This window comes from Leptonotus elevatus, chromosome 17, assembly GCF_054856555.1.
Source record: "Leptonotus elevatus isolate MCC_2025b chromosome 17, RoL_Lele_1.0, whole genome shotgun sequence".
NCBI lineage: Eukaryota > Metazoa > Chordata > Actinopteri > Syngnathiformes > Syngnathidae > Leptonotus > Leptonotus elevatus.
The window spans coordinates 16382367-16408629 of NC_141255.1; the positions used below are offsets into that span (position 1 = coordinate 16382367).

Here is a 26263-nt window from a genome sequence, read left to right on the forward strand (position 1 = left end):
ACATTGGTCTTACTAAAAGTTTTAACTTGCAAATAACGCACCTAATACAATATAGAATTAAAGTAATTAAATCAGTTAATTTGTGCAGAACACCAAACTTAACACTTAAGTACTTATTGTGATGAATATGTTGAATCAAAACAATAATGCATCATACTGAGATGTGTTCCTAATAGTTTGGTTTAGAAAGATCTCACAAAATGAAGACTTTTACAATTTTATATGGTAATAAGATGTGCTAAAAATATATAAAAACAAATTTGTATTAACATTGAGACTATAAAATAGTACAGTTTGATTGACTTGGTAATCAATCTGGGCATGAATGGAAAATATTTATGTGAAACAAATTAAGTTTAGTTTTTAGTGTCATGAAGAGTTCCTAATAGGAAACATCTCAAAATGTGGCAAGTGAATGTGTTCAAATGTATATACAAATGAATAGAAAAAGACACCGATTTTTTTTTTTAAAGGAATTTTATAAATTGAAATCGTAAATAGGAATGACTGAAAAGTAGAACTTTTCATTTCGTTAAGTGTTCCTAATATTTTGGTTTCAAGATGGACTGAATATATTACAATTCATACACAAATAGTGCATAAATGAAGACAAAAGTATTTTAATTCGATATTTAGATAAATTGCAAATATACATTTATTTAAAATTAGAGTTTAAATCCATTTTTTTAATTAAAAATATATAAATAAATGAAAAATATGATTTAAAGTTTGTTTTAAGATTGTTTTTGTTAGAAGAGATTTTTTTGTAAAGGTCAAGTTCATTTTTGGACAATATTTATGTACAATCATATTATTCAGTTTTTTGTCTTTTAAGTGCTACTACACTAATTTTTTTAAAATTATTATTATTATATCAACTTTCCTGTGGCGATGCTTTGTTAACACATTGCAAGCCGCTCCCCACCACCACACCACCCCACCCCACCCCACCCACGCACGAATTCACACTCCCACTATGACCAAGTCGAGACGCGTCCTTCCTGACAACTCGGCTCAGTCAACACGCAACTTGAACAAGTGTGCGACCCAACACTGCGGAATGGCACTGTGGACTATATTTCTTGTTGTGTGCGCTTTTCCTCGTGGATACGGTAAGAACACTTATTCCTTTCCTTATGACTTCGAATACATCCAGCCAGTTTGCAAACCGCTTATTCCTCAAATCATGACATCAAAATGAACCATCTTGTTATACCATAATTTAGGTATTGTTATAGAGTCGACAGAATCGGTGCATCCGCACACGTTATACGGCTGCTGCGAGGATGGCAAGGAGAGGGCTCGAACCCTGCCGAACTGCAACGACCTGCCCTACATCTCACACTACCACACGTGCAGGTAAAGAGCGCACCTTGCTTTCTGTGCAACCTTTGTTCCCTACTAGGGCAGACACTTGCACTGTATTGATTGGTTTACAGTTGCTTAGCTGAGATGTTTAGAAGCGTGCAGGGAATCCTCTCTGGCCTGCAAATCAAGTCCCACTGCATGTAATTGGTGGGACATGTGTTAAGTTCCCCCCTGGAGCACTTTAAACACCAACTTTTCTCGTGCGGTCAGGATAGGCAAGGTAGGCACTGTCTACCCCAGGCTAAAATGAAAGTTGAAACCGTTTGGCTTTTCCGATTTATTTTAATTATTTCTTTCATTTCAGAAAGCCTACACTACCTATAGGTTTAAAAGTGACAACATTTTGGGATTTTCATACCTCAATTAAAAATTACTCATTACTTGCCTGCAGGCAAAAATGCTGCAAAAATTACCTTCCTGACGGCACACCGCTACTCTGTGCTTTTCCCAGCCCTGTCTGCGTAGCGATGTGTGTTCTTGCATGCGAAGTCAGTTTCCCAGTAGAAAAGTCCTTTACGCAAATAGGCAGATCGCTACGTAGCCTTTTTTACGTCACTGTATTATTCCTATGTACGTTCCTACAGTGCATTTGTGAATTCGAAACACACTTAGTGCACACTGCACAGCAAAGTGGTAAGATGACGCCACTCTGGAGAATATACAACTATTTTCACGCCTTTCTTTTGAGGAAAAACATCATATTTTGAAGGATGTGAGACCAACGCCTTAGCTACCGGATCTTCAGCAAAGTAAGGGACAAAGAATTATTCTTACTTTTCACAAAGAATTGTGCAAAAGTAAAGATTGGCTTTGTGGATGTGCTTCGAATAACTGGCTGTTTCACTTTACATGGTGTTTGGCATTGCTATTGCAAGCCTGATTTTGTGAGCAATTAGGCTGTTTTACGGGGAGATATTCACTTTATTACATTCTTTCCGGGCGTCCGGGCGGGTTTAAAATTGTCCGTTTTTTGTGCGGCAAATAGGAGGCCCTGCAACTTTTACTGTGGCTGGCAGACTGTGCACTGGTTGACGGTGTTCCAGAACTTTAGCTGAGTGGCAAATGTTGAGTTGCCGCACCAGAGGCGATGGGTACGAACCCCGCTCGAAGTAAAAAAAAAAGAAAGAAAAAAAAAAAGTTGCGGAGCAAAAAATGTAAGACTTCAAAAGAGAGTAATGTTTTTTTGTTTTATTTTCTACCCATACAGAGGAGGCATATGTTAAAATAGTTTGAATGTATGGCATCTTGTATTTGAGTATCAAGTATCTCGAGGTCAGGCTGAGTGTCCTCCTTTTTTGGAAATTAAAATATGGTCACCCTAGTTTACGTTGTACACTCGCCTGCCGACACACAAATTTGTAATTGGTGTGTGCGTTTCAATTTGCGACTGCCTGCCTAACCAAAGCTAGAGCTCACTGCACGACACACACACACACACACACACATATATATATATATATATATATATATATATATATATATATATATATATACTTAGCTAAGCTATTTGTAAAATTGTTTAATAATACAGTAATATATTTTTAAAATGTATTATTCATTGTTAAATCGCTAATTTAACCAATTGGAAAGAAAATAGTAACAAGAATGCAGAATATAAAAGTACAACAGGATAAATGCTCATTGGGAAAGATTAGGGAAGATATGCATCCAGCCATCCCTCACTCATTCATGCCTCCATCCCTCTAGCCATCATTATCCATCTATCTATCATCCACACACATACATTGATCTATCGTCATCCATCCATCCACCTCTATTGTTTTTCTTCTATGGATTTTATTGTCAGTGGGCTGACCAGCTTAATTAGCGCCATCAAGTGACGTTGCCCTTTCACTGCAAGGAAAACAATGTGAATAGATGACGGCTGGATGTTGTAAAGTTTGCTGGCGCCAATTAATGGTGGGGGTCAAAGCACTCTTGTATCTCAGATTTTTTGCTTGTATCGCAAGATGATATTTTATTTTTGTGGCCTTACAGCGTTAATAGTAGTAATGATGTTTGTGTTTCTTGTGTGTGGTGCAGGCTGGCCCAGGAACAGTGCTGCATAGCGGTGGTGGAGCAGCGGCTGTGCGACGCCGGTGCCACTATGGCCACCTGGCAGAAAGCTTGCGAGAGGCACTTCTTCCCTGGGAAGCCTTGGGAGAATCAAATCGCCAAGGTGACGTATCATCGGCTCCCAGCTATGTATCTGTTTGTGTTTTTGATCCCAATGTCGCAATTGTGTGTGTTCAGCGGTGCTGTGACTGCTGCCTGTTGGGCATGGCAGCGGAGGAACAAGACCCGGCCTGCGGCTTGAGTTACATGTCGCTGGGGAAAGAGTGCACGCATGTCGCTGAAAACTGCTGTGCCAATAACATCACGGTGGAATTTAATTCTACTGCAGGTGATACACACTTACATGCGCTATTTCTATAAATAGAGCACTGCGTATCCCTCAAATTTTTGTAAATGTTTTCAACCATGAGATAACATTGAAAAAAATTACACCTTGCGACAGTGTTAAGTAGTCAATGTTCAGTTTGTTTAATAGTAAATTTGCTGTCATGGTCACCTTAAAATAACTCAATACACAGTCATTAATGTGTCAACTGCAACAAAAGTGAGGACACCCGTGAGTGAAACTTGTTCCTAATTAGCCATTTTATCTCCCCTGTGTATTGTGTCTTGTGACTTGTTACAAGGTCTCTGTTGTGAATGGGGAGCAGGTGTGTTAAATTTGGTGTTTTCGCACTTACACCCAAAGTGGATCCCAACTCATCTAATGTGTGTACGAAAAACATAAGTCTGATTCATAGCACTACTACTGACTATCTTAAAATGTAATGTATCCCACCTCTTATCTATGTACCATTGAAAGTAAGGACATGTTCCATAATGCAGTACAGCAATTCTTGTCCAGTGTTTTTGTACTGTGCGGTTTGTATAATGAGCACTTAACGCCACATGCTTATTGATAATGTTTAAAAACAAAGCAACATCATGTACATTGATAGTTGCTTTGGTATACAGGATAAGGACGTATAAAGTGATGATTTGTGCTATTTGAGTTTCTCATCCAAACAGTCAAGTTGTATGGTGGGAAAAATGCAAACAAAATGGCAGCCTCCTCGCCAAATGGCGACCATTTAATGCCATTTTTGGCCCAATGTGCCATGTTTTTTTTTTCAGGGAATGTTACCACATTGCTTCCATTGAATGCTCCCACATTGCTTCCATTGAATGCTCCCACATTGCCTCCAGTGAATTTGACCATGGTGCCTCTCGTGGCAGCAGACAACTGCACAGGTTTGACCTCTTTTATGACCTCATTTGTCATAATAAAAGCTAATGATGGATGGATGGTTTGATGTACTGAATGTGGGTTTAACCACCGCTAACTATTTCATTTGGGGTTATGGCATTCATCTTTGTTTTATACAGCTTTTAAGTTTCTTAAAAATTGTCTGAAGAAAATAAACATGTATTTAACTCATTCAAACTCAAAAATGTGTAAATACGTTTTTTAATACTTTGTCCTTTACTCCCCAAAACACTTTTATACGTTGTTGTTGTTTTTTTAATGCTAGAGCATACAGAAGGCTTTGATGCAGCTTCTGACTTGAAGAGGTGGCTTAAAGCAATGGTAGTTATTACAAAAAAATGGCCAGAAGGTGGCAGCAGAGTATACGAGATCAGCCATTGCCATGTTACAACAAGCTCTTTTTGACAGTATTTTCAACAGGAATGTGAATAATGATGAAATTTAGCTATATTCTAATACTAATGGCTGCCAAACGGAACCAGATACAAATATACTTAGTTTTCCTGATGAAAGAAAATACTCTAATCTTTTTTTGGTAAGTTCCATGTCGTTACAGGAATAGAACACAATATTCTGTGGGCCTTGAAAAATCAGTCAAAATCCACTTAAACAGCCGGGAGCGAAGGGGGTTGCTTCAGTGAAAATGGCTGCAAGTGATTAAGCTCTTTTGTATACTTTGAATGACTGTAAAATTTTCCATCCTTGTCTCAAAACTCTCCAGCCATGAATTGCTCCCAGCGTTGTATTGAGGACGGCATGTGTGCTTGTTACTTTGGTTATCGTCTACGACGTGACGGAATAACCTGTGAAGGTGAATGGTAGCAATCTTTTTTCAAATATTTCATTAATAATAAGATTTCTTTGACTTGATTAAGTGTGTGATTCTGTTGGCAGATATTAACGAGTGTCTACTCGGCGCCCACAACTGTGTCATCGGCCAAGCGTGTATCAACACAGAAGGCTCGTTCCGCTGCCAGCGGGAAACTGGCTGCGGCACCGGGTACGAGCTCACGGACAGTAACCAGTGCAAAGGTAACGCGTAAGGACAACATCCTCACCAACGCCGACACAATCCATGCAACATTTGATTATCGACTTTATTCCAGACATTGACGAATGTGCTTTGAATATTCACAACTGCGGACTGAACTTCGAGTGCGTCAACACTGAAGGTTCCTTCCGATGTTACCCAAAGGAAAAGTGTCCAGAAGGGTTTAGTCAAGACGCTATCGGCAGCTGCATTGGTAAAAGATGACACGTTAAAGTAGTCCGCTTTACAAAAAATGATACAGATGTGTTCTACTTTTTGGTATCCTGATCTGAAATGTGTGGATTGTGGTTTGGGGGTACCGTAGCATCCGTTATTCCTTGAAAAATTGCTTATAGCCATGTCTATTAAAGCCCCATCTGGGTATTTTGGTGCCCAATTAAGAACTGTGGGGAGGAGAAATTCAGGCTTGGGCTGTGTCTAATAGAAAAATTGTGCTTTGCTGCCATCTTATAGCAACTATGGGTAATTACAAACCTGTTTGAGGCGATCAATTACTCACAGTTCCGTTCTTAGGAAATGAAACAAGCCACTTCATAAAGTGAAACTGCAAAATGGGTTTGCGGTTATGTGTAGATGCCACAAGATGGCGGCAAAACACGTAAAACAAGATCATAATGCACCAATGCCATACAACTAGCATGTTTGAATTGATTGAAACAAAAAACAAAACAAAAAAACAGGAACAACTCAATTGAAGCAAGAATTTAATGAGTCAATGATATATATCAAATTGTTATATATGCATTTAAAATAATAATAATAATTTTGAGTACACTGCACAGGCAAAGCAGAGAAGCAGAAGCATACTTTCACTTTTAGTGCACAAGGTACTTAAGGTATACCAGTAATACTTTATTCATTTTAATTTTTTTGTTATGTATGGCCCAAAAAAATAATGCAAATAATAAAACGTTTCCACTTCAAACTGAAAGAAAAGCCCATACACGCCCGTGCAAGCCGCTGAAGTCACAGGGCGGCCATCTTGCTCCTCCCCTCTCGCAAGCAGACTACAGTATAAGCTATACGGTATACATACAGATGAGACATATACAGCTCGTAGTCAGTTAGTATTAAAAAACAAAACAAAAAAACAAGTGGACAGTATGTGCTGCTTTAAAGACCCCCTTTTTCTTTTATCACTCAGTTCCTTAGACCCCAATATTGGATTTGGCAGAGGCATCTTTTGTTGAATTACAGTTATAATTCTTTAATTTAAAAAATGTACAAGTTTCCTCCTGTAAACATCATTAAGCATATAATTTATACATGTATTTAAGGCTAGTTGTAAAATGTCTTAAGTCCTCTTGTTTATGTTTAATACATTTAAAACATCATAAATCATGCTGTTTCTACTAAGTACTGTCTCAAATATTCTCCATTTTCGATACTGTAAATGTGTATGATCGTATGCCAAGAAACATTTCTTGGGCGGAGCAATATGGCGGCCTCTCGACTTCTAAAGTCTTGGCCTATCGGCTATCCTGTCTTATATTCAGATCAGTGGAAAAGACCACATCATATCCCCCCATGAAAATTGAGAATATTTCATTGCAGTGCTTTATAACCACAAATTTGAAAACCTGAACCATGAAATTAAGGACAGGTTGTAATAGTATCCTTTGTCGTTTGATTTTTATAATATTTGACACCAAAATGGGTGTTTGCATCGTCTCATTTAGACATCGACGAATGTGTGGCCCAACCAAGTCCCTGCCAGTCCAACCACATGTGCATCAACACGCAGGGCTCGTACATTTGTCGCAAGAACACCATCACATGTGGACGAGGCTACCACCTGAACGCGGAGGCCACACGCTGCGAAGGTACCTGCTTTTACCATTGCAACAATTGCCTTTGGGAATCTCAGTTCCGCAGCCTGCTTTTGCTTCGTTGTTTCTCCGATAGATGTCGACGAGTGCAAGACGGGTGTGTGTGGGGGCCACAGATGCGTTAACATGGTGGGCACGTACCGTTGTCAATGCAATAGTGGCTTTGTGTTCAACAGCATCAGCAAGCTCTGTGAAGGTAAAAATAATATTTCATCCTGAACGTGTCTTTAGTGAGTTGTGGGCACGACAAGAAGCCATGACCAACATTTTCAACCTAAAATCGGATATTTGTTCCATGATTTTGTACAGTGCTGCCTTGAGATACAAGTTTCATTTGTTCTGTGACCACAGTCATTACTCAAAAAAGTATTTTGAAAATGATTTGTACACTTTGAAATTAATGGCAATGGCATTAGTCAGTTCCAACCAAAAAATGTGTGACTCAGTGGGGGACATACTAGAATAAAAAATAACACATCTACTCAAGTAGGTGGCAGTGGCACTCTCATTTGTCAGAGACTGTGCAAGGAGTATTAGTTCCTCTGCAGAGGAGTACTTACAACAATTTTTCTAGACAAATGATACTGTTTATAGTCGCAGCGGAGAGTTGGAGGTGTGGGGGGTTCGGGGAGTGCGATTTTTATTTGATTTTTTTACTTCGTGTGGGTGGGCGTGACAAAAAATTATTGAGAAGCACTGTCTTAAGTTACAGTACATTTAAAGTAGTGCTGTCAAAGTTAAAGCAGTAATCATTTGATTAATCACAAACAAAATTATCTTGTAATAATGCAAATTAATCGTGCTATTAATTTTGACCACAGCTGATCCTTTAGCTTGACAGCGGATGGTTACATTAAAGGTAGCACAGGTTGTGTTGAGCAATAAACAGAACTACATGCATTAAAGATGCATTGTGCAGTTTAAAAAGGTAATATTAAAGCTTTTTTTTACATCATGCATGCTCCACCAATGCCCAGATGAGTACGAAGAGCCCTGACTTCACCTATCATCTTTTATCTTCCCTTTATAGTAGACTAAGTGTGCGGACCTTCACACTTGACTTGACTTGACTCCACAGTTTCTTTGGGGAGGGGCGGAGTTTTTCTTACCTCATTTAAAGTCATGTCTTCATTTGTAAACTGTGGCTGTTGCTTTAAGATCGTGCACTTACTCGCACGCGCACCATGAACGAGCCTGACACAGATCTTGCAGTTACGCTTTGGGCCAGAAGTGGCAGTCGCGAGTAAAAAAGTGACAAACTGCACAAAAATCCTTTAAAGTAAAGCATTTCATAAATGTTGACGTGTATCATTTATTTGCTCATGTCAAAATATTGTGATCATTTTTAAAATGTATTTTACATTATGCAAGTAAATAACTGATTAGAAAAAGAGGAAGATGAGCATGGGCAGTGGATCAAAAAATGTTGAAGATGTCCTCATAACATTAAATGTATAAGAGCTCTTCAAATTTGGCGGGCATAAAATGTTGATAAAAAGCCTTTTTAATTAAGTGATTAATGATTTACCAAAATTCCAAGATGTGATTAACCTGATTAAAAAGTTTAATTGTTTGATAGCTGTAATTTAAAGTCACATTCTTCGAAATGGCAATAATCGATACTGATAACCTGATTACACATTAGTTGTTAGCATAGCTTTAACTCATCAGCATGAGTACTTTTGTTGGATGACCTAATTTGCTGGGTCAAATCCTCAACCCAATGCGCTCGGTATGAAAAATTCAGCATGGGTTCAGTCCCTTTTGGACCCAGCGCTGGGTTACGTATTTCACCCAATTTGAATTATTTTTGACCCAGCGCTTGTCAGAGTGTGTAGTAAATGTAAAGAGTAACATAGCTTGTGCATTATGATGAATTTACTTGTCACAGCTTGCCACTGTCTTGAATGTATTTGTGATCTACTTTCTAGATGTCAATGAATGCAAGTATTATCCCAGGAAGGTATGTGCCCACAAGTGTGTGAACACAGAAGGTTCGTACGAGTGCACCTGTCCCACTGGCTTCAAACTATCCTTTGATGGCAGGAATTGTGAAGGTGATTCATTCAAAACTTTCAGACTTGTGACTTTTTTACTCTTTGTCAAGGCATGTTTTTATTTCACGTTTTTTATTGGGTTGTATTTTTGTCCAGATGTCAACGAGTGTGAGTCTAGCCCGTGCAACCAGGAGTGTGTCAACGTCTACGGCTCCTACCAGTGCTACTGTTACCGTGGTTATCAGCTGAGTGACGTTGATGGGACAACATGTGAAGGTGCGACTTTGACCCACTAGACAGACTCATGCTATCAGGAAATTTGAGGAATTGGAACTGGGGCAGCACCTCATGGTTAGCACGCTGGCCTCGCAGTTCTAAAATTCATGCTTCAACTCTTACTTCGGGTCATCCTGTGTGGAGTTTGAGATGTTATAACAGCTCCTTGTCAACACAGTTGAAAATTTAAGAATACAAACATAGTTAAATAAGAAAGCTATTACTTCAAATAAAAGCAAAATTATCTGCCAACAGAACAAGAAACATTTGCTCAAATTTACCTGTTTTTTATTTTATTTTGAAAAATAAGAAAACAATGCTAGGCCCATATCAATCCTAGCGGTCTTGAAAATAGTATTTTTAGACTAAAACAAGTAATGTTGACTTTTTTCAATTGTAATATATAGAATTATTTTCTTAAAATGCATACATATTCATTTACGTATGGCCAACTTGCCTGAGTGTCAAGCACGGAGGTAACAGGTCCCATTTTTATATTCTGTGGTATAACCCAGGCAGAGATTGAACCCACAACCTCCCAGTCTGAGGGTAGACACTCTAACCAGTCAACCACTGAGCTATTAGTAGTGTACTTCCTGGAAAGAGAAAAAATTATCTTAGTAAACATAACAAAAACATTTTTTCCATTTATCTTATTACTATATTATGCAAAATCTTAAAATAAGAAAATTCGAAAGCCCATACGAAACCCCAGTTTAAGGCGTTTGATGTTGGTTAGTCATCTTAAAATGTGGACAATGTTTGTGTTAAGCATCACAGTACTTAAAACTGGCTGTAATATCAGAACTGCTTGATCAAATAGTATCTAAAAATAAGTATCTTAAAATAAGCAATGTCTGAGAATTTCATTGTAAAAATAACTTCTCAAAGCAAAATAAGCACATTTAGGTTAAATCTAAGAAATTATATTTGAGTTAGGATTTCAGTTTTTGCAGTGATGGCTTTTCACATTTCCAAAACATCCCATGTTAGGTTCATTTAAGATTACAAGTTGGGCAAACATTTGGGATCAAGGGCTACATTTGTTTTTTGTTTTAAAAAATAGTGAAAATGTGTTGTAAAATATGTAAAATGGTTCATTTTAATAACAAAGATATGAAATGCTCAATTTATTATTCTATTATTTATAGCAAATTTAATTCAAATGATTGGTATGTGGCCCGTGATGCACCACTTCTAGTTTTAATTTGTCCTCAGAGAATGTGAGTGTGATTTTTTGTTGTTGTCTATTTAAAAATGTAACCTATAAAAAATGATTGGTTGGAACTTGACCTCGTTTGGCGTTGAGTGCACACATGTATTTAGTCATCCACTCCCATGATCAATTGCTGCTGATGTCAACAAGCTGTGTTGACCATCAGATATCGACGAGTGCGCGCTGCCCACCGCCAGCCAAGTGTGCGCCTACCACTGCTTCAACTCACCGGGGAGCTTTGACTGCACCTGCCCATCAGTGGGTTACACCCTGGCCTCGAATGGCCGCACTTGCCAAGGTCATTCCTCACATCTTGTTCCTAGCAACACACAAAATTGTTGGTACCCATGTGTCAGTCACAGAAATGACTTGAATCTCATGTTGTTATTAAAAGTAACCAATCAAAATTGACATTTTTTTTGAATTGTGGTTCAACATAATCTTTAAAAACAAACTAATGAAACAGGCTTGGACAAAAATGAAGGTACCCCTAGAAAAGATGAAAAATAATTTGACCATAGGGATGTGTTCAAACAAGATGTGCTCTCTAATTAGCATCACAGGTTTCTTCAAACTTGTAATTAGTCAGTCGGCTAATCCATGAACATGGAAGCGAAGGAGAAAGTTATCTCAGGAGATTAGAAAGAAAATGATGCCCTTCTTGTCGTCCCCTTCCCTCCTCCCTTCCCCTTCCCCGGTACGCCTTCCTTCCCCTCCCCTGGGCCGGGGGCTCCATCCATGGCCCGGGTCTCGGTGCTATGGGGGCCGGCGGGGGTGGCTGGGGTTTGGTGTCGTGCCCGCCCCGCTCCGGTGGGCGTCCTGACACCTCGGCGGGACCCAGTATCCGGGGGGCGAGCCCTATCGCTCCGCCGGACGGGTCCCATATGCCCGCCGGGGTCCTGGTGGGGTGGGTGGGGGCTTGGTGGGCCGGTGCGCCTCCTGCCCCCGCCCGGTTGGGGAGGGCCCCGCTGGTCACTCCTCTTAACTCACTACACTAGGTTTGCACAATACACTTTTATAGACATATAGGGCACATAACACACTTTGGGGGGTGGGGTAGGGTGGAAACACCGTCTTCACCCTACAACTCCCCTCCAATTTTAATACACCACACAACTTGTGGGTGGGGGGGGGGGGCTTGTGGGGGTGCCATCGGTTGGGGGCCGCAGTATAGAGCAGTGCTGCGGTCCCCGGTCCGTGTCGCCACCCCCCCCCCCCCCCCGCCTTATCTATTTTTTTTAATGCACCACATACACTCAGCAACATGCTTGGGTGGCGGGTGGATCGGAGCGTGGGAATATCATTTCCATCGGCTCCGGTTCACCTGCTCCTAATTTTAATGCACCACACACACACACTTGTATATACACTGGGTGGGGTCACATTCACGGTTTAGGGGTAGAGTTCGCCAGTCCGCGAGCTGGCGGACTCAGTAACAGGGGTTAATTTTCACAAAGAACGCTGGGGTGACGACCGGGGCCTTCCCCCGCTGGGCCTGGGGTTCGGGGGTGTCGGCCGCCCTCCGGTGCCCCCATCTCCCCCTTCTGCCCCCGGTGTTCCGTCCTTCCACACGGCGGGGGGTGGGGTGGGCGCGGCTGCCCTCTCCGCTCCACTGTCCGGCCCCTCTTCGGCGCCGGTGCCTGGGTGCGGGTGGTCCCCGGGGGCTGGGGGTCGGGGGGCTGCCGGTTGGTCGGGGTGGGGTCGGGGGGGGCGGCTTTGTTGGGGGGGCGGTGGGGGGGGTTGCGGGGTGGGGGGTGCTGGGGGTGGGGGGTGTATGGGGGATTGGGGGCGGCTGGGGCTGGGTTGGGGTGGGTGGCGGGGGTGGATGGGGGGCGGGGGGTCGTGGGGGGGGGGCGGGGGTTGGGGGCCGGTGGGGTGCCTGGTGGGCCTGCAGTGCCCCATCCTGCTGCGTTGGGCCGGGGGCGCGGGCCGTGTTGGGGTGGGGGGCGCTCCTGCTCCTGGGTTTGCTCTCCGGCCGGTGGCCCTGGCGGGGCCCGGGGGTCGTCCTTTGGCGCTGCCGCGGCCTGGGGGGCCCTGAGGTGTTGCGCTTGCTCTGTTCCGGCGGGGGTCGACGGCTCCCCTCTTTGGTGGAGATTTTCATGCATGCCAGATCCACCACACCAGCATCTACCGAAACTCAGACACAATCTGTTTCCTCCTCAGGTTATTGAATCGGTGGAGGCTGGTGTCTGCGGATCTCACGCGGCTTCGTCTGTCCTTCCTTCCTTTTCTCGGTCTCTCCTTTGGTCTCTTGAGGCCTCCCTGATTTTATGTTTTTTGGATTTGTTGGGGTCTGGATGTTTCTTGGGCTGGGGAGGAGTTCTGGTGGAGGGTGTCTGGTCGGTGCTGGATTTCACCTTCCTTGGTTTTCTTCGGTCCCCTCGGGTCTCCTGGTGTTCGGTTTAGGTGAACGGTATGAGATTTTTTCTAATAGGTTTTCTGGTGAGCTAACAAATACACGCACGCACGCACGCACGCACATACACATACTCACCCACACACAAAAAAAAAAAAAAAATATATATATATATATATATATAAAAAAAAGAGCAATGATGATGACATTTCCGAATGAACAATACTGAGCTCTTAAAAAAAGAAAAAAAAAAAGAAAAAAAGAAAGAAAATGATGCATAAGCATGGTCTGAAACATTTTCATTGATTAATTTCCACAAAAAAATGTATTACTTTTATTCGATTCAACTTATTTCTGTGACCACCTTAGGTTTGTCTTTCAATTAACAGAGGAGTACTAACAATTTTGTCCACATGACTATGATAAATAATTCAGATTGTTCCAAACACAAATGTGCTAAGCATGTCATTTTTGTGTTTAGATATTGACGAGTGTGCAACTGAGAGCCACTCTTGCGCCACTTCACAGGACTGCTTCAACATCCTTGGAGGATACCGCTGTTTGACTTTTCAGTGTCCACGCTTCTACCGACGAGCAGAACAAGGGTGAGCACACTGTTTGTCTACTAACCGAAAACTTGTGGGTTTGAATCTGAGCTTTTCTGCTTGTGGCATTTTGCTTGTTTTTCCTCTCTGGAACCCCTGTAGGGTAAGGATGAGCAAATTTCTATGCTGAAGGGCTGAATTAAATTGTATCTGTTACTAATTTATTTTAATAATAAAATAGTCATTAATTCTAATTTAAAAAAGTATTTATTAAATATGATTAATTTAATAATTATTAATTATTAAATAAAACATGTTAAATGTATATAGAAATATGTTTATTTTATTTTTATGATTTAAAATAAATAACAAATATTTTGTTATTAAAAAAATATTTTGTTCATACATTTTTTCCTATAACAATTGTTGCTGCAGTGCTGCATTAATTCATTTTCATGTTTTTTTATTTCTACTTCGTGTATCACATTTATGTTCCACAAAGCTTCAAAATAAAACTTTAGCCATTAAATACAAAAAACATGCGCTCAAAATGCTAATTTGTGGCCATGAAATAGTTAGCAAGTCTGCCTCGCAGTTGTTAGTTGACAGCAGACCTCCTTTTTACCCCAAGAGACCTCCCACAATTCAGAGGTAGCAGCCTATTAGTCCATTTCCTGATATACTTTTATTTTTATTTTTGTATTTAAGTAGAAAAAAAAATCAACAGCTCTTGTATCGAGGCTCATGCATTAGGGGTAGCACTGCAGTACACTTTTCAACTTACTAGAGGGCGCTAGTTAGCTGTTGACTGCTCCATAACTAGATGGCCTCTTTCCATCCCATCTGTGTGGCAGCTTCTTCTCACTGTGTGCACCTTTTTATTTATTTGCAATTAAACCAACAAAATTGCATCTAACACACACACGTTTGTCTTTGTATCATCGTGGGGATATCTCATTGACATAATGCATTTCCTAGCTCCTTCCCCTAACCCCAACCATCAAAAATGATTGCCTATCCCCATTCCTTACCCTAACCTCAACCATAACCAAATTCAAACCTAAACTCTAAAACCAAGTCTTGACCCTCAAAAAGAGGTCTGAACTTGTGGGGACCACCAAAATGTCCCCACAATTTCAAGTCGGTCCCCACAATGTTAGTTAAACCAGAAAAACGTGCTTGTATGGGCCCCACAATGTAGCAAAGACAAACACACACACACACACAGTACCTGCTTCTTCTCTTCCACATTCCTGTTTCTGAGAGCAAGTTTTTCCAGTCATCCTCAGCGGACAGCAGGAAAAATAAGCTCGCCACTTAGGTTTTGGGCACCTCGGGGCCCCGGCCAGCATCAGCATGGCGACCCAATTAGCGGTGGAACCGCTCATGATGGATGGTGCCCATGAGTGTCGGTGTCAGGTGATTAACACTTAATTTGCTGTAAACGATACCAAAAAGCCGGTAGCCGCGTCGGTCAGCTGGATAAACGCAAGTGGACACTTTTTATTTTCCAGTGTTCCACTTGCCTACGAGAGGTTGATTGAAAAAAAGGTAGCATAACTGCGGTGATGGTAAATCTTTGGATCGGAGGGGCCTCCTTGTCAAAATACCACATTAATCATTTAATATGCAACATGACAATAATTACAGTATCTCTGTTTTGGAATCTTATTTTTGGAATGAGGCTTGTTTGGATGTGTATTTTTCGACACAATGTTGACCCTGTGCTGGTGATGTCACTGGATCACATCAATATAGATTTTTTTTGGCATTCTGGGCCAACCACATAATATTGGCCTCTGAGTCGGTGAACAACTTGGACTCACCTGCTGGATGGATCTGGTCCCTGTGCGCTTTTTTTGCGGTTAGATTTTGAAAGCCCCACTGTATTCACTTGGGTAAGTGTTATTGTAGAAGTGGAGCGTCGGATTTGGACTCATCCAAAGGCACTCATTCCCCTCGGAAAGGTAGATTATGAGGGCTATTCAGGTGCTGCCAGGTTCTCCAGCAGCGGCTAAGTGTCGAGATTGTGACTAATCCCTTCTCTGCCGTCTTCTCACGTGTCTCCTGCTTGTTTTGTTCCCTCAGATCGGTGAACAAGGACTCAGTCAGCATGCGTTGCCACAAGGCCTGCCACCCCAACAACTTGGCCTGCTTGCGAGACCCCGTCCACATCATCACCTACACCGTCCTCTCTCTGCCCACCTATAGAACCATTAATCAGCCTGAAGGTGAAACAGATGCCGTTGAAATCTTGCGCTCAATGCCATACAAATGACTTTCCTTCCGCAGAAATCGTTTTACTGCGGACGTCGATGCCGGCTCAATTGCCCAACACCGACATTGACGTCGTATTTGAAATCATGGCGACAGACGACCATGATTCCTATGATGTCGTGAAACGCTTTCATCAAGGTTATGTCATTGGTAAGACGAAAAAACTCAGTTGTTCAATAGACCTGGCACTTATTTTACATCAGAAAGCAAAACACACACAAAGATCACCAAACAAAAATCACGGTTCACTTTTTACTTTCTTACTGTCTCGTGGACTTTTAAATTGTACATAATAGATAGATAGATGGATGGATGGATGATAGATAGATAGATAGATAGATAGCAAAGCACTATTTTTGTCTAAATATAAGTCCTCACTTCACTTGACACCAAGGTGGTAGCAAAGTAATACTTTGATTGTTTTGGGTTTTTTGGTTTCTTAGTCCTCCATTTAATAGTGTCTTGCTGTGTCATTATCCCAGGTGTGGTGCGCCAGGTGAAGACAGTCCCTGGACCCCGGGACATCAAACTGCATGTGGCCTTGAACTACATCAAATCGGGATTAGTCTCACACCGCAACATGGTTGTCATCTACATGGTCATCTCAGAGTTCTGGTTCTGAGTTGTACCACATGCGTGAAGCGACCATTATTTTCTGTAAATGTTGCTGGAGATGGAGGTAAATTAGATTTATAAAAACAGGGCGACATTATCAAAAGATGAATGATGACGTACATCTTGACGATTACCGTAGTCACCATCGTAACGTTCAATTATGCAAACATGCTGCTTTACATGATGAATACTGTATAATCTATTTGTTTGCTAGAAAAATCCAAATTGTATGCCCAAATGATACAGATAGACACTTATCATTAGTTATCTGCATTGAAATAGCCCAAAAAAAGTGAACTACAGTGAAGTACATTTCATGGATAAAAAAAAAAACATTCCAGATTTGCAACAAACATGTAATGTATGGGTGACAAAAAGGTATGTTGGAGCTAATTATCACCTCAGCGTGCCCAATTTATCTATGTTTTATGATAAAGTGGAGCTTTTTCACTCGGAATTATGAAGACAAAGTACTATTAAATGAAAGAAAGCAAGAGAGAAAGAAAGAAAGAAACTCAATGCTGTGCACCAAGAATGTTTGGGCATGTTCTTAAAGTATTTTAAAGTATTTTTCATACAGCAAATGTACATATGACTTGTTTTTTTCATGAAGTTCAATCTATTTTGTTGAATGTCAAAGAATACTTGAGTGATTATAACGTTTACACTGGAACTGTGCAATTAGTTGTGACTATTAAAAGACTAATTGTCATTAAATGTGGTCACTGTTTTGTTTTGTGCTGAGGAAAGCCACCACATCCTCCACCAGCCATCTTCCAGTTAATGTAACAGAGGTTCCAAAGTCATCCAAGTCTCACAGAATGTCCTGTTTTCCCTGTAACTTTACACGGCCAGTTTCCTCAACAACTTCCAGTTTTGTGAGGATATTTCCAGTTATTACCGCTTGCAGGGATGAATAATCAGATATACAATACTGGAAATGTTTTGTTCTGTAAATAACTCATGTTAAAGATGAAAAATGGCTTGAAGGCGAATACTTTGCCTTGTATATAATCAACTGATCTGACTTTGACCACCACCGACGTGCTCCACATGGCCAACCAAAACACAGGGGGCAACCATAGCGGGGGAAAATCCTGTGATCTAAACTTTACCACACTGCATGGAAATCCCAGATGCTTGTCCTGTGGCAACAACTGTCCCACAACTTGTCTCGAATAAATGAAAATCTGGACTGCAGACTTTAAACATTGCATTCGGTGAATGGATTGCATATGTCAGTGTTGAACTTGTGTGAATTATTAAAGGGAGTGGGCAATAATAATATCTAATTAAACATTGCAGAAGTCAAGATAAGTTAGGACAGGATAAAACCTATACTAAATGTTATCTGCTGCATTCATTCACCTTCAGTGACCGTTTGTTGTCATTGAACTGCATGAAATGTGCTTGAAAACACTAGCACATGTTTTGACTCCGCCCTTAACTGCGGATCAACCAACGGGCTTTTAGAACTACTTCCGCGTTTCCTCCACACACAACCGAAGTAAGAAAATATGGCAGCTACTCCCAACCCAGATGACATTTCACCGTATATTGTGCGTATTTTGAATGAAAAACACTGCCCCGAACACTTGGAGGCTCTCCAAACGTTTACGAGCGCGTTACGGGACCAAGAATACAGGTGGGAACAAAGACGTGTGTTGTCTCGTATAGTTTGACACCGGAGGTGTTAGCTTTCTTGCTAAGCTAACTGAACTGCCACTGGACTGACGTGACTGACTGTCACACGTACAAGTAAACTACTCGACGGTATAGCAGCTTGTATATTACTTATGTATTCTCCTCACCTTATAGGACAAGGTGGAAGCTGAGGCAGAATTAAAAACAAAAATAAAATGAAATTGTATTAGCGACTGTAGTGACCTTACTCAGATGTATGAGAGGGCCACATTAATACAAATATACTGTGCACTATTCAATTAAAGTAACTATTACTAATAATTTCTGAACAGTTTTGAAATTGGTCAATTTTCCTGTATAACTCTTGATGACCTCGGAAAAGAACTGTTCAAAACAGTTCTGCATGTGCCTTCTTGATTACAATTCATGAACTGTACCTGGACACTTAATTATCCAAAACCTCCAGAATCTATTATAAAATGTCTGTCATCATGACCCACCGCAATGCACCTGAGGACCTCAAGGAACCTGCTCACCCCTACACACCCACCCTAAACCACAAGTCCCTCACCTCCAACCTCTTCTTCCCCCCTCAAAGCAAACTGTAGGCTTTCTTGGATGACCGGGCTTTCTGCTCTGCTACACTTCAGCCCTGGAACTCAATCCCCAAACACTTGACGACTCCACAATCAATCATTTCGAAAAAAGAAATGGGGGACTGGAATGGCACTGGACATTGATTTAAATGGAGAAGATTGATTATATATACCAGTAAACTGATTGCTTAGTCATGGGATAAATTAAACTTAGAAATTCAAAACCACTGGAAATAAAATGTATTCTTATTAAGTAATTGCGCCATTTTATTTACTCAACCTTCAGAGATGTTGTGGACAGAGAAGCTTTCTCCACTCTTGTGAAGGTCTTATCCAGACTAAGCGATGAGCTCCAAGCCTACGGCTTCGATCAGGACCTGAAAACCGTCAGCTTGCAGCTGCAGCTTGTCGCAGAGTGCTTCAGGGCGCTGAGAAACTCCTGTGTGCAAAGTGCTCACAACCAGAGCCTCCTCAGGTAACAACATGCATAATTCATGTACACGTGTTCCAATACGTCAATATGTTTCTTCTTCCAGGGAACTTGGTTTTGTTGATATTTCCATTCAACTCCTGAGATTCTTTCACACAAATTCAAAGAGCGGGGATGGCATTTTTGAATGTAAGTTATCAATTCCCAATTAAAGTACAATAAATCCCCAGTATATCACAGATTTTTCAGTAAAAAAATGTTTTGCGTTGAAATCCTTTTACATTGTGTTTTAAAAATGGATTCAATAATTTTCAATGTGGTGATTATTAGCAGAGGTATTTGAAGGTTTATTACTCTTGTCTTTACATTTTATGTTTGCAATTTTTACAATTATTACATTTTTCAATTACAATTTTATGTATGCAATTTATAAAATATATTTATAAAATGCATTTAAATGGTGTCTTTTGCAAGGTTTAGATATGTTCAAAATCGGGCTGGCTGATTTTGAAAAATTTCATTGCGATTTCCTCCTCCCCCAGAGTATTGCGATTTAAATGTGATTTTTTTCCCCAAGTTCCTCTTCTATTATATACTTTAAACAAACAAGCAAAAATGTAATCTGTATTACATTAAACAATATCAGATTTATTATACGCAAATGTCAGTAGGCCATAAAGCAGATTACAACAGTAATGCAAATAAAATCTGTGCCTTTATTACTTTAACTTTTCATGTTTCACAATACAAAGAGGGTGTTAACATGTGGACTGCACTTTTATGCACTGAACCTATTTCGAAATTGTATAAATAAATAAATAAAATATGAATAAAGCTTAGCGACAGACTTGGGAACCCAAAGTTGCAGCTTGTGTGATTTTAAAATGACATTCTACTGCACTGCAATGTGAAATTAAAATCAATGAATTGTTCAGTCCCAGTTTAAATAATAAATTAGGGGTATTTTAAGACTTATCGATAAAAAAATGTTTTAAATATCAGTTTTCACCTATCATGGATGTGTGTGGAATAATACTCCTGTGATGAACAGAGGACCACTAACCCATTTTTCTTCAATTATCTATTTTAGCTCTGCGTTGTGGGATCCAGTTTCTTGGTAATCTATCCGTGGGGAACCAAATGTGTAAAGATGTCATTTGGCGGCTGAGTTTTCCAGCTCTACTCTTGTAAGTTGATGGAATTGCAAGATACTTTATAACAATGTAATGATGTCCAGTCAGATGTCAGAAAAATAAATACTCAAGTGAAGTATAGATATCTGAAAATATTTTTTACCCATGGTGCATAAAGGACAGGTGGTATAAAACTGCTCTCATCATGCTCAGTAACAGTTAATGCAAAATAGTGCACAGCAATAATATTTTGAAGAGTGAGTACATGAATGTAAAAAAGACTCATCACAAGCACGTTTGCCCACATTGCGAGCAGGCAGCTGCTCAATGTGGCTGACGAGAAGACAGTGAGCTACGCCTCCATGGTGCTCCACACGTGCCTGGATGAAAGCAAGGTGGAAGAACTGGCTGAGCTGCAGAACATCCAGCTGGCGCTTAGGGTGATGGAGCTCTGTCGAACCCAACCTGAGCTGGACTGGACGTAAGAGACGACTGGCAGACTTATTGATGTCACAGAAGAGTCCATTTCTTATCGCTGTGTCTTGTTTAACAGGGTGCTTATTGCAACTCAGCATTTTCTCAAGTCTTCAGCTCTGGTTGAAAACATGTACTCTGCAATGTCTCCCTGTGAAAGGTAATACATTTTTTTCATACACAAATATTCTTGAAAGCAAGTCTGTTGCTGCATGACAAGATAGCAGGTGACAATCTCACTCCTCACCCATAAAGATGAAAATAATCTTCAAAATGGCCTTTATATGCACACTAAATGCTGAAAAAATACACTGTAATTCTTAATGGCGTTACCTGTGTTGATGTTGTTGTTACGACCTGTAGCAGAAATGTCCAAACGTTTTCCGCTGAAAGAGTGCAAAAGAAATGAGAAAAGTGCTCTGTTTGTGTCTTATTCAGGCTTACCCTCTTAGAGCTGATCTCTGCCCAGCTAAGTGGCGGCGAGTCACTGGATAATGGCATCCCTCCCGGCGTGGCCCGTTTCCTCGCATCCTCATTCCAGAAAGGTTGTGGAGCCGTGCTGAGCCTCGCCACCGGCTCTGCCTCCAGTGACGAGGTACATACATGACCGTTATGAATTGTATTTAATTTTTTTTTAAAGAAGGCTGGGGTTTACTCTATATATATTGCATTGCAATATTCCACAGGTCCTGCAGGAGGCACTGACGGTGATCAGTCTACTCGATGTTCTGTGTGAGATGACGTCACACCAACAACAATTTATGTTCCTACAGGACCATCCGGACCTCCTGGTGACCACCATAGGTAAATCAAATCACACAAACAACAACCTCCCATGAATGACTTGACCCCCAGCTGGGCCAGCCCAACTCCTGTCGTAAAGGTGTCATGACAGAAAGCAGATTCCTGCACACATTCCTGCCCCGTAGTCGATAAAACACAGAATTTAAGTGTTGCTCTCCTGTTTCCCATCAGAGCTCCTGAAGCAGGTTCACACCATCGGAAAGAGCAGTAAGAACATCTTCAGCTCGGCACAGAATTTCGACGCCCTGGTGGACGTGGAGATGGACCCGTCCAGCCAATCCCCCGTCATCAGTTTCAAGGCTCACCTCATCAGGCTTGTTGCAAACTTGTGCTACACCCACTACAACAACCAGAACAAGGTAGACAGATGCTAAAAATCTGTAGTGCTTGTCCTCATTAGAGTACGACCAGGACTGTTTGCCGCTCAGTCGGCATGCTCATTTAGTGTCTCTGTTCATTGGACCTGAATGATTTTGAAAATAATCTCATTGCATTTGCAATTTAATATGTGATTATTTTTGAAGATCTGCTTCTCATACATGTTTTAACACAAGTAATTACAATAAACAATATCAGATTTATTGGACATAAACTTAAGACCAAAGGCAAAGTCTTTTATGTTAGACTTAGATCTTCAATTAGAGTTGTTAATTGACTAAACACTTTGTAGTTGCTATTAAGTACATAAGACAATTTGAAATGTTGGTACGGATAGCAAGCTTCATGGAAGTTGACATACTTGATTTGCTTTTGCGGCCCACATAAAATGATATTGTCAGCCTGTGCTTTAACCACTTATTTCTGTAATGTGCGAGGCAGCCGGACTACACAGAGAAACCCCATGCAAGCTGGAGCTGAAATTCAAACCTACTGTAAAACTTCAGGCCTGTGAGGTAGACATGCTAACCACTGCACTGGCCACGGTGGCCATCTTGTATATAAATAACCACATCAAGCTCATATTAAACAAGGAACAATTAGGAGCTGATTTCAATCAGGATTCTTCGGCTTTGGCTGCTCGCTCTTACTACGATTGTGGTTCTCTAATCTTGGTGGACCAGCCAGGACGCCTCTCCAGTTGTTTTAGCTCTACTTACGTGATTGTACAAAGTTTTGATCATATCTTTATTAGCTAAAAAATTTACATCCACAATTTACCCTCATGGCCTCAAGTGTAAAAATCGCATTGCTCTCTTTAAATAACACTTGCAGTCATGTGTTTTATTGGTCTTCTCCTGTGAGAGCTCTGCTATGGGAACTTTATTTTTGAGCGAGATTAAACAGAGAGATGGATTCCCTGCTTTTTCCCAACATTTGTTCTTTAGTGCGTTATTATTTTACAGTGCGGGCGTGAAACAGGCGGCCGCCAACTCAGCTGGACGACGACAGAGAGGAAATGAGTTGATGGAGTCTGCGTGTTCCTGTCCTTACAAAGCATGTTCTGGCACTCACCCACTCCCTAGTTCGCCTGCGCTGCCGCGATTTTATCAGTTTGCCTCCATCGCCTGCTGTCAACATCTCACTCGTCACATCAAGATAAATATTACAGCGGTCTAGGGAGGAGCTGGCCTCCGTGCGTGCCACAATGCAGGGCTCAGTCCCATTTAATAGGAAGCGATTGATGGAATGCTTGTGGGATGGACACCCTCAGTTGGCCTCTCCGTAATATTTATGGATGCTGATCTGCGGCCTGTCAGTGGTCAGAAATCACCCCATATCTGTTTTCACCACGCAAGTTCCAGTAAGCCACATTTTACTTCGTTCATCGTCTGGAGAGATTGGAGCATAAGATGTCCTCGCCAAGTGCCGAACTGGATGCGCATAAAGCTGAAGTCCTGTTGCTGCAGTGGAAAATGCAGAGTGGGGCTGTTTGTTCTCATCTTTGACAACACCAACAGCTTTCTTTCTTTCTTTATTTTTTTTTATTTATTTTTTTACTCGGCTATTAGGTCTGGCGCTCTATTTGGAGAGTAACCGCCGTGACAAGTGGAGGTCAGCAGCAAGCAAATACAATAATTGAGCCTCTAGACGCAAATAAATGATAAGAAGCAGATGATGTCGTTGTGACAGGCTCATGCAAACCCACAACTATGCCGCTACTTTTTACAATTTTCCCCCTGTAGGTATCATTTGCCATCAAATAATCACTTGGAATTTTTAAACATGGGCAATATTTTCTCACTTATTATGAGAGACAACAACATTGATTTTGTTGAGCGTGCTACGTTGCAATTGTAGTACAGCTGGAAAACAATTCAACAGCACAATTGAAAAAATGTGCTGCAAAGTGCTGATTATTTCCCATTAGTCCTGCAAGAAAATGACATTGATTTGCATGCGAATTTGTTTCCTTAGGTGAGAGAACTGGAAGGCATCCCCCTCATTCTGGACAACTGCAGAATAGACAGCAACAACCCCTGTATCCTTGGCCAGCAATATGCATTTCCTGACATCAGGCCAAAGCCTTGTACAACCAAATTTGGTCAATTTTGTATTTTTTCTGTAGATCGATATTCTTGGTTATATTTATCTATGTTATATTTTTCAAATTGTGTTCGAAAGGCGAAAGTGCTTCAATTTGTCTGTAAGACTCATCTCCTTGGCCACCTAAAGTGGAAAAATCACATTTTCTTTCCTTATATAACACTCCCAGTCATTAGCCAGTGGTCTATTTTAGCCATTCGGAACCTCTTTGATCACAACCCGAAGAACCAGGAGCTGCTGGCGTCTCTGGAGCACCGCGGCGACGCTGACTACTCTGCGCTCAAGCACTTGGGCTTTCGCATAGAGGAGCGGGATGGGAGCTTGTTGCTCAGACCAACGCAGAAGGACGTGTGATGTTCTCGTGTGATGGAGCGGCCCTCCACTGGATCACAGGTTTTAAAAAATGTGGAAGCAGAGTGTAGGGAGGAAACAAACTGCTTGTTAGTACAGTATTAAAGTGCTCAGAATTTGCATAATAGAAAAGTAAGGTTTAGGCTATAGGACATCTTCATGCTATGTTTTGGAAACAAAGCTGTGATATAATCTAAAGACTTTAGAATGTAATATTCCATTAGCCAGGTTGGTGACTAGATCTAGATCTTGTTGACTTATTTTCAGCTCTCCGAGTCACCAGATGCCCAGCATGTTGCAAGTATAGGACTCTGAATGGAACATACGCTATGAATAAGTCATAAATATAGAAAGGTGCAAAGCCTTGTAATATTTCATAAGTGACAAAACCTGTAAATCACAGTTCAAGTGGACAGTATTGGCACAATATGATGAAACTCTCAAATCCTAATATCTTCTTGTTGCGTTTTAGTCGAAGCAAGATATAACACATTTATTCAGCTGTAGTCTCACAGCATCACATTTGAAGCGCATTTGTGAATTAATGAGTGAATACACGTTGTGACTGAGCCGGATTGTATGACTTATGATTTAATTAACTAAAGTTGACTCGACTTGCTTGAAATGTAGTAGGGACTTGTATGATTTTTGCCACAGTAACTTGGGACTTGCTTGAACCTTGAAAGTTACATGAACAGAATAGTGGTGACTTCTGCAATCATATAACAGAAGAGAATGTTACATAGAGAATAACTAACACACTTTCACTAGACTCTTCATCTTAGTTTTTGAAATGTAATCCAAACTCATTGCACTATTGTAGATAAATGCAGCGTTGAAAGGGCTTAAGACATTCAGTCTTGCTAATGACTTTGTTCTTCAACCTTACAGTGTTGACTTTTCACACCTCATGCAGCTTTTCTTCACTTTGTAAAACTATATTTCAAGGGAACTTTCTTCCAGCGTCAATGAATAGAACCTGTAATTAACTTTTTGTTGCGGTAACTCTGGATGAGATGAAGGGGCCAGAGAAGCGTTAGTTTACAGAATCCCGACCCGCTAAGCTGAACAGTCCTGACACTTCAACAATGCGTTGCTTTACGTGCCCTGCCCCACCCTGTTTGCTTTGATAATGACAAGATGCACTGAAACAATTGGCCAGACTCTCCCCTCAATCCGCCGCCATAGTGCGGGGAGCTTACGCTGTTCCGGTCCCCAAGGATTTCAGACAGCTAACAAAACAGCGGTTACTTGCGCTCGACCGGCTTGCTGCAATGCTTTTGAGCCGCACAGGAAAAGAGGCTGTGCGAGTCATTCAGCTCTGCCACGGCCGTCTGCTCCCCTCCTAACATATTAGTCAGGGCCACCACTTCTGGGGTTTCCCATATCAGCGTTTTATTCTGCTTTGTGTTTATCTCTTCAGCAAAAAAAAAAAGAAAAAGTTCCTTTTTAGGATAAGGCTTAATAAAGACATTTGTTTGCTCCCCACAATGAT

At 41.0% G+C, this 26263-nt stretch overlaps 2 protein-coding genes across 3 annotated transcripts; both read left to right on the forward strand.

The window, feature by feature from the left end:
- Positions 1–1014: 1014 nt before the first annotated feature.
- On the forward strand, positions 1015–17513 carry LOC147160201 (fibulin-1-like). Of its 2 annotated transcripts, XM_086059607.1 has the most exons (17): positions 1015–1112; positions 1227–1359; positions 3412–3547; positions 3622–3772; positions 4558–4674; positions 5412–5501; positions 5585–5722; positions 5797–5934; positions 7421–7564; positions 7647–7766; positions 9502–9627; positions 9724–9843; positions 11226–11357; positions 13897–14020; positions 16049–16191; positions 16253–16387; positions 16720–17513. In XM_086059607.1, exons 1-17 carry the CDS (start codon positions 1061–1063, stop codon positions 16857–16859), a joined length of 2139 nt encoding a protein of 712 aa, XP_085915733.1. In that variant the 5' UTR covers positions 1015–1060; the 3' UTR covers positions 16860–17513. The 2 variants fall into 2 exon arrangements, with proteins under 2 accessions (XP_085915733.1, XP_085915732.1); XM_086059606.1 differs by lacking the exons at positions 1015–1112; positions 1227–1359 and adding an exon at positions 1979–2117.
- Positions 17514–18347: 834 nt separating this feature from the next.
- Positions 18348–26262, forward strand: atxn10 (ataxin 10). The gene is made up of 11 exons (XM_086058558.1): positions 18348–18497; positions 19379–19567; positions 19629–19711; positions 20613–20709; positions 20972–21136; positions 21209–21289; positions 21568–21724; positions 21816–21933; positions 22105–22292; positions 24289–24352; positions 24587–26262. Exons 1-11 carry the CDS (start codon positions 18370–18372, stop codon positions 24769–24771), a joined length of 1455 nt encoding a protein of 484 aa, XP_085914684.1. The 5' UTR covers positions 18348–18369; the 3' UTR covers positions 24772–26262.
- The last annotated feature ends 1 nt before the right edge of the window (position 26263 follows it).